This window comes from Microcaecilia unicolor, chromosome 1, assembly GCF_901765095.1.
Source record: "Microcaecilia unicolor chromosome 1, aMicUni1.1, whole genome shotgun sequence".
Lineage (NCBI taxonomy): Eukaryota > Metazoa > Chordata > Amphibia > Gymnophiona > Siphonopidae > Microcaecilia > Microcaecilia unicolor.
Genome location: NC_044031.1, coordinates 41,817,456 through 41,834,998, shown reverse-complemented (window position 1 = coordinate 41,834,998; position 17,543 = coordinate 41,817,456). Strand labels below are relative to the sequence as shown.

General features: G+C 41.4%; 1 protein-coding gene across 30 annotated transcripts in view; it reads left to right on the top strand.

Moving 5' to 3' along the window:
- Nucleotides 1-3,386, top strand: part of LOC115465572 (trichohyalin-like) — a 79,321-nt gene extending 75,935 nt beyond the window's left edge. For all 30 annotated transcript variants that reach the window (XM_030196194.1, XM_030196213.1, XM_030196132.1 and 27 more), the window contains one exon: nt 944-3,386. In XM_030196194.1, the coding sequence (XP_030052054.1) occupies nt 944-1,377 (434 nt within the window). In that variant the 3' untranslated portion in view covers nt 1,378-3,386. The remainder of the gene's footprint in view (nt 1-943) is intronic.
- The last annotated feature ends 14,157 nt before the right edge of the window (nt 3,387-17,543 follow it).

Below are 17,543 nucleotides of genomic sequence, written 5' to 3'. Positions count from 1 at the left end.
ATCTGCTCCATAGATTCGTTGCAGGTGCCACCTCTGGAACAGCTGTTCTGTTTTCTTCTGGTACCACATGACTCGGCAAATTTGAGCTGCTCAGTTCCCAATCTCCCACCATGCTCTCAGTCTTGTGAGATAAGTGAAGGAGTTTACAGATAGGTGAATGGTACAGGTAGAAAACAAAACAATAGACATGAATGTAGTTCCATTAGTAAGAGTATGATGGGGAGGGGAAGAATCCGTTGGCCACACTTAGGGTTAATGGAGGCTGCCATTGGCCCCCAGACCTTGCAATGAAAAAATTGACATAGAGAGTGTTTGCCTGTTTATAAAGATATTTAAAAAAAAAATTGATAACCACATGAACATGCTGAATCAGTACAAAGGAAACCTACCGTGACCCTGGGAGAAAAGATGGCTGAAGGGAGATATGATAGAGGTCTATAAAATACTGAGTGGAGTGGAATAGATTTACTCTTTCTAAAAATACAAGGACTTGGGAGTGGAAGCAGTGAAGCTACTAAGCAGTAAATTTAAAACAAATCAGAGAAAATGTTTCTTCACTCAAAGTGTAATTAAGCGCTAGAATTCATTGCCAGTGAATGTTGTAAAAGCAGTTAGCTTAGCCAGGTTTAAAAAAGGTTTGGATAATTTCCTAAAAGAAAAGTCCATAAGCCATTATTAAGAAGAACTTGGGAAAATCCACTGGTTATTTCTAGGATATGCAGCATAAAATCTGTTCTACTGTTCTGGGATCTTGCCAGGTGCTTGGACCTGGCTAGGCCACTCCTAGAAACAGGATACTGGGCTTGACTGACCTTCGGTCTGTCCCATTATGGCAATGCTTATGTTCTCATGAGTTCCAGGTGAGGTGCGGGTATTGTACAGTTTTTTTCTTTCTGTTAACATAATCTGTTAGTAATTTTGAGGTTCCCTTTCAATCCAACAGATGCTGGGTCTCCAAGCAAACTTCAAAAGGAGAAACAGAGCAAAGAGCGGGGCGAAAAACTGAAAACAGTTAAAGTGGTGGAAGCAAAAGAGAAGACTTCGCCGCGTGGTAGTAGGAGCCAAACCTGGAGCACCTCAAAAGCACAAGAGCGAAAATATACGCGGATGAGCCTAGAGCAGCCCAGCGGCTACGCTATGGGATTCAGCACACTGATAGACCTCTCCACACCTCAGGAGCCACACAGGGGAGAAAGAGTCTATACCTGTAGCCAGTGTGGGCAGTGCTTCACACAAACCTTTGATCTGATGCAGCATCAAAGGATACACATTGGAGAAAAACTGTATAAATGCACAGACTGTCAGCAGACTTTTGGCCAGATGTCAGATCTCTCCCAGCATCAGAGGAGCCATCACAGTGGAGGGGAGATGACATAAATGTCTAGAATCTGATGAAAAAAATTTGACATTCAAGAAATATGGTTTCCTAATCACTAGAAGACACCCACCTTGAATGTGCTGCCCATGTCTATCGTACCCTCTTTGGCACAATTTAGAAGAGTACTAGTAGGAAATCTGAGAGGCTGAGACTGTACCTACATCGACAGTGGAATGGAGTAGGCATAGGGGCCATGGCATTTTGCCACATTTTTATCCCATAAGCTATCATCTGCCAGGGAAAGGAGGGAATAAGGACCCAGCTTGGTTTGATACTCTCAAACAAAAAGGATGTTCTGCTGACCCTGCCCACCATTCCCTAGCTTAAGATTGAGGTTTATTCTTGTCATGGTATGTGCAAAACCCACCCATTTAGAGACATCCCCAAAACAGGGTCCATGTAGCTGTACTAATAATGGTGGCCTTCAGGGCATTGAGAATGCTACAAAGAATAATCAAGGCTTAATACTATGGAGTTGACCTGTTAGGTGGGTAGGTGTTTTATTTCTATCAGAGCTGGGATATGTCTCAGGGTGGGTAGATCTTTCAAGGGGGATGGAAGCTTGGAGCACCACATTATGTTTCCTAGCGGGACAACCCCTCCAGGATACCACAAGCACAATGGAGTTAACTGGGATCCTGAAGGGGAGAGTGGTCAGAAATGGGGTATGATTCCAGGGTGTAAGGAACAGGGGGGCAGTACTGAGTAAGAAGGAGAGGCAGCAATCTAGTGGAGGAGAAGAAGGCTAACGGTTAGAGCAGTGAGCTGAAAACCAGGAAAGTCTGGGTTCAAATCCCACTGTTGCTCCTGTAAATCATTTAACCTTCTATTACATTAGGTACAAACTTAGATTGGAGACAGATATCTACTGTACTTGATTGTTTTTCACCACTACTGAAAAGGCATGAGCAAAATTCAAAATCCCTTCTAACCCTCATAGCATAAGGGAGCCCACAGTAAAAGGTAGCGAGGCGACAGAAGCCCAGAACGTTTGGCTGCGAGGGCCAAGAGTGGAAGCTTTCCTGAAGGGCAGCACTCAGGGGACTGGAGAAGAAATGCAAAATGGTGTTAGAATGACAGGTCAGCTGAGGAAGCAGAAGAATCTCTTTCTGTACTGATTAATGCTAGGCAGAAGGGATGGTCTGAGCAGGTTTCAGGTCCACATGTAAGTGATGCATGCCAGTGCTCTTAGGAATCTATACAGATGTGTTTGATTTTTGCAGTTTCCTACTGCTCCTTTAGCTCAGTGGGAATCAGCCCCTGTGGGTGCAGTGGTCCCATAAGCCTTCATTTACAGGAACTTTTGGATCTGCTGCCCCTTGCCCATTTTAACCCCTTCCAGTTCAGCTGTCACAGGGTGATGCTTGGGGTATAACCTGACCCAAGTTTTCTTCCTGTGCCAGTATGGAATGAGTGGAGTTCTGCTCCACCCACCCCACCCCCTGAGACGGTGAGTGTGACAATTCCAGCCCCAGTCCACCCAAAGAATTGCTGTGGTTTACACTTGGCTTAGAGGCATGAAGTGAGGGATGAAGACATCAATGAAGGGGTGCCAAACACAAATGAGGTGACATTTTTGTTACTCATTTGAGTGTGTATATAAAAGTATGATATTCTATAGTGAAAAGATTACTGTAGTAGGTTAAACATCAGAAAATGAACATGTTTGCACAACACTGTCTTCATTTTATGATGGCATATGATTAGATATACAGAGTGCTGTGCAAACACACATAAAAGCAGTCCCTGCTTTCTAGAGCTTACAGTTAGTCAAGGTGAACATGAATAAAAGACAATCAGCATAATCCTCTATTGTGAAAAATGGAACCATTTATGAAGTTAAGACCCAGGTTTCAAAGAAGAAAAATGGATGTGCTTGTCGATGAAGGACGATGATCACAGCTAAAGACTGAGGGAACGATGTAGTAAGCTGTACTGTAGAACTGTATGAGCTGTTTCCTAGCCCATGTGCTGAAACCTTTACAGTAAACAAATGGCATGCAAATTACTGCTGTGTTAAAAAATTACTGACAGAAAAAAAAGAGCACACACTGCCACAGGAATCTTCTACTGTTTCCTGCATCACGTATTGTTTTTTTTCCCTTTCCTGATAGTGTGTGAAAATTAAATACACCCCCGCCTAGAAAAAAAAAATGCTTAGAGGCCTAAATAGGCCCTGAAGTCTCCACCATCCAGAAGACATCCCAAGTGAGCCCTAAACACTCACTTTCCCTCCTCGACCCTTCACCCCTCCCCCCCTCCCCCCCCCCAACATACACACACTTGCCTTGGTTGGGAGGCTGGAGCAATAGCCACTTGCTCCTGCCACTAGTGCCTGACCTCTAGTGGTATGTTCTGACATTGCTAGGGGTCATATTGCCAAGCAGAGTTCCTCTCTTAGTGGGAGCATGTCCCTTAACACTATATAATACTGAATTTCATATGTTATTCCAAATAGGGAATAGGATTGGTGTATTAGGTAGTACTCTATTGGCATTTTCTAGATCAGTGGTTCCCAAACCTGGTCCTGGAGGTACCCCGGTTTTCAAGATACCCACAATGAATATTCATGAGAGACAGATTTGCATGCACTGCCTCCACAGAATGCAAATCTCTCTCCTAAATACTCATTGTGGATATACTACTACTACTACTACTAACTAGCATTTCTAAAGCGCTACTAGGGTTACGCAGCGCTGTACAATTTAAACATAGAAGGACAGTCCCTGCTCAAAGAGCTTACAATCTAAACTGAAAACCTGGCTGGGGTGCCTGCAGGACCAGGTTTGGGAACCACTGTTCTAGCGCCAAAGGGACTATAGTGTAAAAAAAAGTGTTTTATCATCAGGTTTTCCTTATGTAATTTCTGTTGCTTGGACTTCACTACCTTTTCAAGTTAGAATGCTAACAAATTACTTAGTACTCTAAAGTCCACAAATCTTTGAAAAAAAGTATATTTGGAGGTGAGGTTTTGAATGCTATTAGATATTTACATGTTTTTTGTTTGTTTTTTTAATTTATTGAAATTTCAAATTAGTTACAAAAAGTAATTAAAAATAAATGCTACAATATTCAAACCTAAGGAATAACAACAGAAATAAAGAAAATTGCATCATCCACATTTCTGAGAACAGTTGAAAGACTAAATTACTAAAGAAACTGAAAAATAAAAGGTATAATCTATTCAAATACAGGCCTGGTAATTAACAATATAATGCTAAATTAAACCAGCATTCAATTTCAAGGTAACCCTACTGCTTTAGTAGACAGAAAGCTTTCCAAATGAGTACATTATTACCATACTGGGACAGACTGAAGGTCCATCAAGCCCAGCATCCTGTTTCCAACAGTGGCAAATCCAGGTCATGAGCTGGATCTAGAAATACATATGTCTTGTTTCCCTGATTAACCAAGCATTTACTAGGAAATTTAAGAAAAAATATGCCACCTGCAAACAGAATTCTAGGCTTTAGCTGCAGGAAAGCCTTACGTCTCATCTGCGTTGGCCTGCATATATCAGGGAACATCTGAGTTCTTTGACTACAAAAGTTAATATCCTTCTTTTTAAAGTATGCTTTTAAAATCTCTAACATTTTATCAAGGGAAATGAAGGAAATCAATAGTGTAGCACATTTCTCAATATTATCTTTAGAAGATTCCAAAAATTTAGTAAGATCGAAACTGTCTGGTGTATTCAATTATCAGAATCACCTTCCTGATTAACTACTCTGAAACCTCTAGGAATATAATACATAATCTTGGCATCTAATTCTAACATAGATAAATAATTGCAACTCACCCTTCATATACATCTTAAAAAGTTACATTGAGGAAAGATAATGTGTAATTGGAAAGTTCAATATCCTCAAATTATTCACTCTAGCAGAGTGAATATACATCAAAAGATTATCCTTAACTGATGAGGCAATTACTGCTTGGGAAGAAATTATTTGAGATTCCAATTTCTCCACATTTTTTGAAAGACAAACTTTTCTTCGTGTTCAGTCAGTTTATCAACAGATTCATGAGAGAATTTACTAAACATAAGTTAGCATACAAATTCTTATCCAGACTGGTTATAACCTCAAAGACATCTTTCAAATAAATATCCTGGTTTGATTTAGAAGAACCAGTCAGAGACTGATTATGAAAGGAATTAGCATCCTAACTGACATAGCTCCTGACCTCTTCTGAAAGCTTCCAACTACATTGACCAAACCAGCTGTATTAATAAGCAGTTCAGAAGCAGCTACAGTCTTCTCCTTTGACGGAGTGCTGTTGCTTTATGAAAACACTGCTGGTTGCAAGGGCAAGGAAGGACCCCCAGAAGAAAGATGCATCGGAAGGAGAAAGAATACTCAGTAGTAGAAGTAGCGTTGTTCAATACCGTTGTGATTGCCGGCTGCAAATGTAGGTCCATAGGGCCTTTAACTACTACTGGTGCTGGAACAGTCTTCTTACCTCCTCCTTTCCTCTTCCCCATTGAAATAGAAGAGTATCTCATGCACCACACTCCGTTATTGGCTCCAAAGGGTCTCCTAGTGGACGTTCCCTTTTGGGCACGCAACTGTGGGTATGCGGTCGCATACCGCAGGAAGGGCTGCCTGTAAGCTGGTATAAACAGGTCTTCCAACATCACTGGTTCCTGACAAGGTGCCCAAAACAATTCCTGCAGTTGTTGGGGTTCTCAGATATTCCTTCGAGCCACAGGAAGGGCTGCCTGTAAATAGCTGGTATAAGCAGAGCTTCCAATGTCACCAGTTCCCAACAAGACGCCCAAACCAATGCTTGTAGTTACCGCTACATGATGTTAATCCCAAGAATTGCCTGGTTTTCCTGATTTGGGAATCTACATAGAATATAAGATCTAGGTACTTATTTCGTATCTGGGGCAATGGAGGGTTAAGTGACTTGCCCAGAGTCACAAGGAGCTGCAGTGGGAATCAAACCCTGTTCCCCAGGATCAAAGTCCACTGCAGTAACCACTAGGCTACTCTGGATTTGATACTAGCTTTGAAGTAAGTATACATAGGAAATCAAATACGTTAGCGTTTAACTTTAAAAAAGGAGACTATGATAAAATGAGAAGAACGGTGAAAAAAAAAAAAAGGAGCGGCTGCAAGGGTCAAAAATTTACATCAGGCATGGATGCTGTTCAAAAACACCATCCTGGAAGCCCAGGCCAAATATATTCAGCATATTAAAAAAGGAGGCCGGAAGACCAAATGACAGCCGGCATGGTTGAAAAGTGAGGTGAAGGAAGCTATTAGAGCTAAAAGAAAGTCCTTCAGAAAATGGAAGAAGGAACCGACTGAAATAATAAGAAACAGCATAAGGAATGTCAAGTCAAATGCAAAGCGCTAATAAGGAAAGCTAAGAGGGACTTCGGAAAAAAAAAAAGATTGCGTTGGAGGCAAAAACACATAGTAAAATTTTTTTAGTTATTTTAAAAGCAGGAAGCCGGCAAAAGAATCAGTTGGACCACTAGATGACCGAGGAGTAAAAGGGGCGATCAGGGAAGACAAAGCCGTAGCAGAGAGATTAAATGAATTCTTTGCTTCGGTCTTCAGCGAGGAAGATTTGGGTGGGATACCGGTGCCGGAAATAGTATTCGAAGCTGATGAGTCGGAGAAACTTAATGAATTCTCTGTAAACCTGGAGGATGTAATGTGGCAGTTCTACAAACTGAAGAGTAGCAAATCTCCTGGACCGGATGGTATTCATCCCAGAGTACTGATAGAACTGAAAAATGAGCTTGCGGAGCTATTGATAGTAATATGTAATTTATCCTTAAAATCAAGCATGGTACCGTAAGATTGGAGGGTGGCCAATGTAACGCCGATTTTTTTTTTTTTAAAGGTTCCAGAGGAGATCTGGGAAATTATAGACCGGTGAGTCTGACGTCGGTGCCGGGCAAAATGGTAGAGACTATTATAAAGAACAAAATTACAGAGCATATTCAAAAGCATGGGTTAATGAGACATAGTCAGCATGGATTTAGTGAAGGGAAATCTTGCCTCACCAATCTACTACATTTCTTTGAAGGGGTGAACAAACATGTGGATAAAGGGAAGCCGGTTGATATTGTGTATCTGGATTTTCAGAAGGCGTTTGACAAAGTACCTCATGAAAGACTCCAGAGGAAATTGGAGAGTCATGGGATAGTAGGTAGTGTTCTATTGTGGATTAAAAACTGGTTAAAAGATAGAAAATAGAGAGTAGGGTTAAATGGTCAGTATTCTCAATGGAGAAGAGTAGTTTGTGGGGTTCCCCAGGGGTCTGTGCTGGGTCAGTTTTTTTTAACATATTTATAAACGACCTAGAGATGGGAGTAACTAGTGAGGTAATTAAATTTGCTGATGACACAAAGTTATTCAAAGTCGTTAAATCATAGGAGGATTGTGAAAAATTACAAGAGGACCTTACAAGACTGGGCGTCTAAATGGCAGGTGACATTTAGTGTGAGCAAGTGCAAAGTGATGTATGTGGAAAAGAGGAACCCAAATTAGAGCTACAAGCTTCCACGTTAAGAGTCACAGACCAAGAAAGGGATCTAGGTGTCGTCGATGATATGTTGAAACCTTCTGCTCAGTGTGCAGCAGTGACTAAGAAAGCAAATAGAATGTTAGGTATTATTAGAAAAGGAATGGAAAACAAAAATGAGGATGTTATAATGCTTTTGTATCGCTCCATGGTGTGACCACACCTTGAATATTGTGTTCAATTCTGGTCGCCGCATCTTTAAAAAGATATAGTGGAATTAGAAAAGGTGTAGTGAAGGGCAACAAAAATGATAAAGGGGATGGGACAACTTCCCTATGAGGAAAGGCTAAAGCGGCTAGGGCTCTTCAGCTTGGAGAAAAGGTGCCTGAGAGGAGATATGATAGAAGTCTATAAAATAATGAGTGGAGTTAAACAGGTAGATGTGAAACGTCTGTTTATGCTTTCCAAAAATACTAGGACTAGGGGGCATGCGATGAAGCTACAATGTAGTAAATTTAAAGTGAATCGGAGAAAATATTTCTTCACTCAACGTGTAATTAAACTCTGGACTTCGTTGCCAGAGAATGTGGTAAAGGTGGTTAGCTTAGCAGAGTTTTAAAAAAGGTTTGGATAGCTTCCTGAAGGAAAATAGTCCATAGACCATTATTAAATGGACTTGGGAAAATCCACTATTTCTGGGATACGCAGTATAAAATGTTTGTTCTTTTTGGGATCTTGCCAGGTATATGTGACCTGGTTTGGCTACTGTTGGAAACAGGATGCTGGGCTTGATGGACCTTTGGTCTTTCCCAATATGGCAATACTTATGTACCATTAGGTGTTAGACCTTGCCATTTTGCAAGATAACTGCAACGGAGACAAGAACTTGTGGCTGCTGCAACCTGCCTCCTGACCAAAGTTGAGAGGGTGGCTGGGAAGGAAGGGAAATTAATGGAGTCTCTGTTTCTGACAGTTGTCATAAGAGTCTGCTTGTCCTGAAAGCTATGAAAAGCAAGCGATGATCGCCCTAGGAGAGCTTCTATTGTTTGAAGGAAAAGACTGTATATGGTGAATTCGCTCAGTTTTTATCACTGTATCGTTAGAGGTAGGAACACAGAATGAATAAAGTTCAATAAGAAACTGCTGGAGATTTTCATTATCTCTTTCAGAAACCCCCAGAATATGAATATTGCAGCGTTGTCTATTCTCAAGGTCATCTTGCTTTTCTTTGAGTATGTCAAGATTGATACAGTTGCAGTTTTTCAAACTAAATTGCACAATCTTCTCACCTGTATTTATTTAATTTTGTGTCACTCAGCCAAAGATTTAAGCTCTAGCTTGAGATCTTTAATAGCTGAAGTCATCTCCACACAAAGGACTTAATTTCTCCCAGCAGTTCTAAAAAATCTGCCTTGGCGATCGGGGAATCCTCAGGAGAAAGCGGAGAATGTGAGGTAGAAGAGTCCAGTGAGGAAGAATCCAAAGGAATGTTGTCTCATTTTTTGGCTACGAGAAAAGTCTAGAAATAGCTGCTTTCCACCTTGGCAGTCTGCAGCAGACGGGCTGAAAACTGAACATACACAGGTGTTGGTATCATGGAGAGTAGCGTTTTCGTTACCATTTGGAGGAAGTCTTCAGCTGGCCAAGCTTGGGATCCCATAGCTACCACTACTGTTGGGTGGGCCCTGGCCCACCCATGCCCACCTGTGGCTACGCCACTGAGACAAGGGCTATTAACCAGTATTGGTAAAAGGAACCAGGTTATTGAATAAACTAGTAGAAAACCCAGTTGCCTGTTACTAAAATCAGAATATAGCATTTAACTGATACAAGGCACTGTCGCCAGTCTTCATCAGTGTATATACATTCACACTGTGGAAAAATTATTAATAGATTTGCAGTAACAGCCAGAGTGTATGCTATAACAACCACTACTGATCAAAAGGTAGGAACAGTGCCTTGATATCTAGCTTAATGAGGAAAACTGTTAGCCATCAATATATATTATGTAGCGCTAGTATGTAGAGCAGTAACAGAAAAGGGAGGTTCCATTGTTCAAGCGCCTTTACAAATATGTGGGTTATAGGGCATCAGAGCAAAGCAAAACTCTTATGAAGTATAAATTGAATAATACAGCAGTGGGAATCTAAAAGCATTTGAGCCAGTAGCTTATACACATTATAAAAGCTGCAGGAATTAAAAATTGCTCTGTGGTAGGCAACAAAAGTGAAAGTTAAATATATAACAAGAAATGGATCTATCGCACGGTATAATGTCAATGGCAGTGATGAAAAATTGCCCAGATGAATTAAACAAAGCTGGAATTAAAGTATGCAACATTAACTCATAAATTATAATGAAGATCAGAGGGTACAATGTCAATAACAGTAAAAGTTATGCAGAAGCAAGGATCAAGACAACAAGGCTGGAATATGGCAGAACTAGAACAGATAAACTCACATTAGAGAAAACTATAGCATTAACTCTTGCAAGCTAATGTTGCCTAGAATAAAAGGGGGGAGGGGGGACATCAATCTCAGCAACTTAATTAAAGTTTCCTGTGTGGTGATGTATCATCTGTAAGGTCAGGTGTATAATCATTGAACAAGTCTTATATTAGTTAAGGGCTGGGCTGGCACATCCATTAAAAAGTGAATGAAAACCTCATCAAGTCTATAAGCATAACTCGATCTCGGAAGTTCAAAGAAGCTCAGGCACTATGAAGAGAGAGAGGGGAACAAAATATAGGTTCAATGCAGTGGCGTAGCCAAGGGTGGACCAAGCCCACCCACTTTGGGCTCAGGCCCACCCAGTAGCAGCACACCTATGATGTGGCTGGCAGGGATCCCCAAGCCCCACCATCCAACAACTGGCCCTCCTGCATACCTTGTAAACAGCAGATCTTCACCTGTAGCGAGCCGCAACTGATGCATACTGTTTGCACCGGCCCCACAGCCTTCCCTCTGATGTATTTCTGTCTATGCGGAAACAGGAAGTTGCATCAGAGGGAAGGCTGTGGGGCCAACGAGCAGCGTGTATTAGTTGCTGCTCACTGCCGGTGAAAATCTGCTATTTAAAAGATATGCAGGGGAGGGAGGGTGTTTGAGAGACCATATAGCATGCAGGCGAGAGAGGGAGAGACCAAGTCACTTGTGGGACAAGGCAGAGTTCTGCCCACCCATCTTGGGCTCAGGCCCACCCAAAATTGGGTGTCTGGCTACGCCCCTGCTTCAATGGCAGTTGAAGTGCTTCCAGTGACTAGCGAAGTTGCCGATACTGGCAGAATTTCTACCGAAGGCAGTGTAGGGCAGCAGGAAAACACTGTGCTGCAGCATTATGTCAAGGCCTCCAAAGGGAGCAGTTATTTTGATGGCAAGATTGGAATGGATGAATGATACGTGATTTTAATGAAGCACAAGCATGAGCACAATATACCCCAAGGGAAGTGAAATAATTATGTGAATATGTGTGTATATCGCATTGTGGGTTGGTTTGTGTAAGATATGTGGGGGAAGAGAGATCAGGGTGTCATGTATTAACATATTCCTCCTTTAGGTTTAAACAAACGTTGAACTGTATGTTTTATTATCCATGTATCAGAAGGTAATATGGAATGTACCATAATTTATGGGCGGAGGTTTGAGCTCAAGTCTAACAATATTTAATGTGAGTAGTTCATGACTTATATATATGTATTATAGATATACGCATACATCGGTGAGTAAGATCTACTTGGGCGCAGCTGTATGTACATACACAAATATTAGGAGGTGGAACATCATATGTGCAATGATGGTTCCATTGTGACACCACAACATATTCCTCTTGGGGATATAATGGGTGTAAACGGTATGGTCTGAGCACATTTAAAACAATTTAAAACACTTTAGCATTTTTTTAAAGTGCATATATATATATATATATATATATAAAAAGATAAATTATTCTGAACCCAAGTTTACTATAGTGAGTTTAAGGTTTAACTTGGTGGGTTGGATTTGATCTTCCTGATTTTTTGTAATTTATTAAAAAGGCCTCCAAACTGCCACGTGTGATGGGGGCCGTTCACAACTGCCAATGGTGGCATCAAGGAAGGAAAACATGAACACTGCATTCAGTTCCCGATAAGTCCCTTCTCATGGAAAGTAGTTTCTATTCTATCCTGCAATTATGCTGCATCTATCTGGTACTGGATGTTCAAAACACTGCTCAAATACCCCCGGGCTGCTTACAGAGTAGAAGCTCACACTGTTAATTAACAGCAGTCCTCCTTTGAACAGGCCATTCACAGTAGCTCAGCAAAATACTACTACTATAAATCATTTCTATAGCGCTACCAATCGTACGCAGCGCTTCACAATTGAACATGAAGAAAAGACAGTCCCTGCTGAAAAGAGCTTACAATCTAAATCAGGACAGACAGACGGGGCAGATAAGGGTAGGACAGACAGAAGGACACATAGACCTGGCAGCTGCATAAAGAAATGCCCATCTCGAACTCTACACCACCAGCTCTGCCAGCACTTCTGTACAGTTCTGTCACCTCTTCTCCCTACACCCTTCGTTTCTCGTTATTCATTCTATTTTTTGCCACTTCAACTGCTGCAGTATGAGGTTGCACATTCCAGGAAGTCCAGCCAGCTGCTAGAGGCCTGCTACAACCCCCAGTCCCTGTACCCTGCTTCAAGAGAGGAAACAGTAGTGGCGTGCCAGCTCTGAGGAAATATTGACCCTCATACGCCGTCGTTCTTCAGCCGATGGTTGTACAGCTTTAATCGGCCTGTAACCAACTCAAGTTGCGGGGTATGTGGCTTTTATCAATTACAAAGCTGCCATGAACAAGCTGCGGTAACAGCACTTGAGCCCTGCGTATGTCGGCTTAAAAGGAAGGCATAGTTCTTACTGGGGAACTGTTAGCAGAACTTATGTCAAACTAACCGAGAAAGCCACATTGAGGGTGCAAGCGGCAGCAGTTCATGGTCTTCTAGGCCTAAGAAAAATTTGCACAAAGTCACAGCCATTGTTAATGTCAGCATGAAGAAAAATTAAAAACCCCACAGCGCCACATTGAGCAAACTGTTCTAAGACATAGTGGGTGAAAATAGCTCAAAAATGTGCACTCTTAAGCTTAGATTATTCAACAGAGAAGGCTGAAGGTGAAGAGAGATCTCAGACTATGCGGCCATCTTGGTGCACCAGCTCCACCATCGACCCTAGTATTAAATCTAAGCTGCCAAATTCCATACCACTTCTCTAGCTTCGCTAAGTCCTTCCTCATGTTATCCACATCATTAGGGTGTGTGCGCTAAGTCCTTCCTCATGTTATCCGCATCTACCCTATTTCAGTGTTTGGTATCATCCACAAAGTGGCAAACCTTACCAGACAGCCCTTCAGCAATATTACTTACAAAAATGTTCAAAAGAATTGGCCCAAGAAGCGAATCTTACGGCACACAACTGGTAATATCGTTTTCCTCAGAATGAGCTCTATTTACTACTACCCTCTGTTGTCTTCCACTCAACCAGTTCCTAACCCAGTCAGTCACTTTAGGTCCCACACTGAGGGCATTCAGCTTATTAGTCGTCTATGTGGAACCATGTCAAAGGCTTTGCTAAACTCTAAATACACCACATCTAGTGCTCTCCCTCAATCCAACTCTCTGGTCACCCAGTCAAAGAAATTAATCAGATTTGTCTGACAAAGACCTGCCTCTAATGAAACCATGTTGCCTCGGTTCCTGCAATCCATTGGATTTCAAAAACTTTACTATTCTATGTTTTAAAAGTGTTTCCATTCATTTCCTTACCACAGAAGTCAAACTTATCCGCTTGTAGTTTCCAATCTCTTCCGCTCAGCTCTTCTCTGGTCCTCCGGGACCACCCCTGACTCTAGAGAAGCATTGAAAAGGTCAGGCAGTGGAGCCACTAGACCTTTCCGTAAGTTCCTTCAGTACCGTGGGATGTGTGCCGTCCGGCTCCATCGCTTTGTCCACCTTTAGCCAGCTCCTCACGAACACAGTCCTCTGGAAATTGTTCAGGGACTACCACCCCTTTATTCCTATTTGTGTTTGTCTTCTGCGGTCCTGCTCCTGGCCCTTCAGCTGTCAAGACAGAACAGAGATATTTTTTAAAGTAATTCTGGCTTATCTTTATCAGCTTCTACATCGTTCTCCCCTTCCCCTTTGAGTCTCACAATGCCATGTTATGCACTTCCTCCTATCACTAAAATATCTAAAAATGTCTTGTACTCCCATTTTACCATATTGGTTATTTTTTTTCTTCCTTTTGCATCTTTGCTTCCCTGACTGCCAGCTTCTGTTTGCTTTTTCAGATGTGGAGGGGCATTTTCGATATATCTAAGTTCAAAACGTCCAAAATCCGAATAGGAAAGGTCATTAAAAAAAAAAGGTCTAAAAAAAAAATACTGTTTTGAACATTGGACGTTTTGTTTTTTGGTCCATTTTTGACCCCCCCCCCCCCCCCCCAAAAAAAAAAAAAATAGGTGCAAAATGTAGAGATTCATGCCATTGGGATATAGGAGGTGTCAGCGTTTTTAGTAGACTGATCCCCCAGACATCCCAGGAGAGCAATGGAGCACCCTAAAAGGCACTTCATAAAAATGTTCCCAGGTACACATCTCACCTTTGCTCCCCTGAGCCCTCCAAAACCCACTGTACACCACTACAATAGCCCTTATGGGTGAAGGGGGCACCTCTGTGTGGGTACAGTAGGGTTTTGGTGACCTTGGGAGGGGTCACACTTTCCACCACAAGTGTGACAAGTAGAGTGAGATAGGGACCTGGGTCCCCGACTGTGTACCCTACCGACCACTACATTACTCCAGGGACCTGCATGCTGCTCTAATAACAATGTCCTAACAAAACTATGTAAGCCACATTGAGCCTGCAAATAGGTGTGGAAATGTGGGATACACTTCTGACGGACTTCATAGAAAAACATCTAAAAATAGGTTTCGAAAATACTGATTTGGACGTTTTTGTGAGAAAAAAAATGTCCAAATGCTGCTTTATGTCCTATTTTAGATGTTTTTCTCTTTCGAAAATGAGCCCCATAGTCACCTGTTTTCCTCTCTTTCTGTGATCTCTTTTAATTTATAAACGTTAACCTCTTTTTCCTTACCTTTTCAGCTACTACTTTTGAGAACTACTTTTCTTTACTTTCCTTACAAAAAGGTTTGTTGCCCTTAGCACCTTTCAGTTTCGCCCACTGCTTTCCAACTTTTTCCAGAATGTTCCCACCCAGATGGCAATTCCCTAAGGTAATCACCCATCTGAACAGTTAGGTTTTGTTGGGGTTTTTTTTATAGTCTAGAACTTTCACTTTTGAATGAACCTGCTCCACGCCTATCTTAATATTAAACCACACTGTCTGGTGATCACTGTCTGACAGATGATTACCTACTATAACCAGTGCCTTTTTTTCTAGTGAAAAAGGTGCTGGTACTCAAAGGCCAGGTCACCCTTCGGGGGTGGGGTGATCACTGAGGGACCCACCCCACAATAGCCAGGCCCCCTGCAATCAGTCACAGAATCTATGACAAGGCAGAACTGTGTAGATCCTGAACTCTTTTATTAAAACTTGGGGTCCATGGGTCAATTTTAGCAGACAATGGAAAAGGTGCCGGTACTCAGTACTGTTGGAATGTAATTGTATTTTACATGCATTGCCTGTCACCTATTATTTCTCTGTGATTACTCTGTGACCTCTGATGTGAATTACTTAGAGAGGTCACATAGCTATGCAACATCCTGTGGGGGTTAGATGCAGCAGATGCAGCAGATGCAGCACATGCAGCACATGGAGCACATGGAGCTCATGATGTCTCCTAACCTGAGAGGATCTATGGTGGTGTGAGCATCCATTACCATCTAAGCACATGGAAGGAGCTGATAATACAAATGTATAGTAATATGTATATATAAGCCTGTCTGATTATAATCTAACTACAAACTGTGAGTAAACAGATGTTTTGTTACTTCAACTTTAAAGTGACTCAGCAGTGAATTATTCAGGGGTGAATGAGAGAGAGATGAAGGAAAGAAATTAACATTTCTAAAGCTGAAGCTGTGTGTACTAAAATCTGCTAATTATTTACTACAAATAATCCAACAAAAGGGTTATGGGCCCAGGGTCCAGGAATTGAAAAAGAAGAGAAATATTACCAGGCAGAAAAAAAGGCCACATTTTCTCTTAAGTTTTAAAGGAAAGATTCAGTCTGTCTCTCTCTCCCCCCACACAGCAGACAGAAGGCTAAGAAAATGGCTGAGGGAAGAAATTCACCATTGTTCTATTCTCTCAAGGTGCCTAAATTAACTGAGTTAATTATCAGCAGTGGGAATTAAGATTCATATGTCTCCTTCGAGCAAAAAGATTAATATATGCTTAGACCAAGACAGAACAGCTGAAATATGGCTGAATGGGACAATGCAAACTATTATGTGAAGTGCATGCTTTTGGAAGCTCTCTCAGAGAAACAAGCCATATTAGTGGAGGGAAAAGATACACCAAAGGACATTTATATAAACTGAGAACTATGTATGCAACTACATATGCAAAGCAGCAACCAATTTGGCTGGCAGAGTTGAATGAAACCAAATTAAGGGATAAAAGTAAATGTAATGATCACATTATGCATCTTATGTCTTCATTTCAAAAGTTAGAACTTTCTGGAATTCCCATGTGTGATGCATTGAAAGAGCATTTCTTTTTACCTCACTATCAAAGAAGTTTGATGTTTTTAGGTCTGTAAATGAGGCCATTGAAGGGCAATCTTTTGAACAGGCAACATCAAAACTAAGGCAGGAATGCATAATAAATGATTCTGAGGAGATGTGTTCTCAAAGCAAGTCAGAGAGAAATGAAACAAATTTCTTGGCAAAGAACAGAGGAAGGCGGAGCTATGGGAAAACTCCACCCAAGGGCAAGCTGATTTGCTACTCATGTGGAAAGGAGGGACATGTATCTAAATGGTGTAAGGAAACACAAAACACTCCCTCTAGCTCACCTAAGCCAATGGAACTAAAGAATTTTCAAACCAGGAATGTATGAAGGACAAAGATAAACACAAGGGCTTTCTAATGGCAGAAAATCTTTGACTATGGTAAATAATAATTCAAATGAAAGTACTTGGATTTTGGATTCGGGGAGCACATGCCATTTAACCAATTGTAAGGATTTCTTTCAGGAAATGTGTCCAGAGGAAGGTATTCTTAAAACTGCAAACGCAGGGACTGCTAAGATCCAAGCAAAAGGTATTGGATTCTTAAAATGCAAAGTGTCTAATGAAGTTAAAGAAATTCCTGTAAGTGATGTTTTGTATATTCCCCAAGCAGTTTGCAATATGCTTAGTGTATCTACATTAGATAAGAAGGGATTTGTGATTCATTTTGAAAACAGTAAGTGCACAATCTCTAAAATGATGAAGTGTATGCTGAAGCTTTTATGCATAATGATGTTTATAAACTGAGCATTTCAGGTGAAGCCTCACATATGGCGCAAGTAAGGAAGAATGATGGTAAATGTAGTCTGGAAATCTGGCATCGCCGCCTGGGACATCGTGATTCTAAGGTGATCCAGGATCTTTACAGTAAGCAACTGGCCACCGGCATTCAGATAAGTACAGATGCTGGTAATATGGAGAAATGCATAGACTGTGTTACTC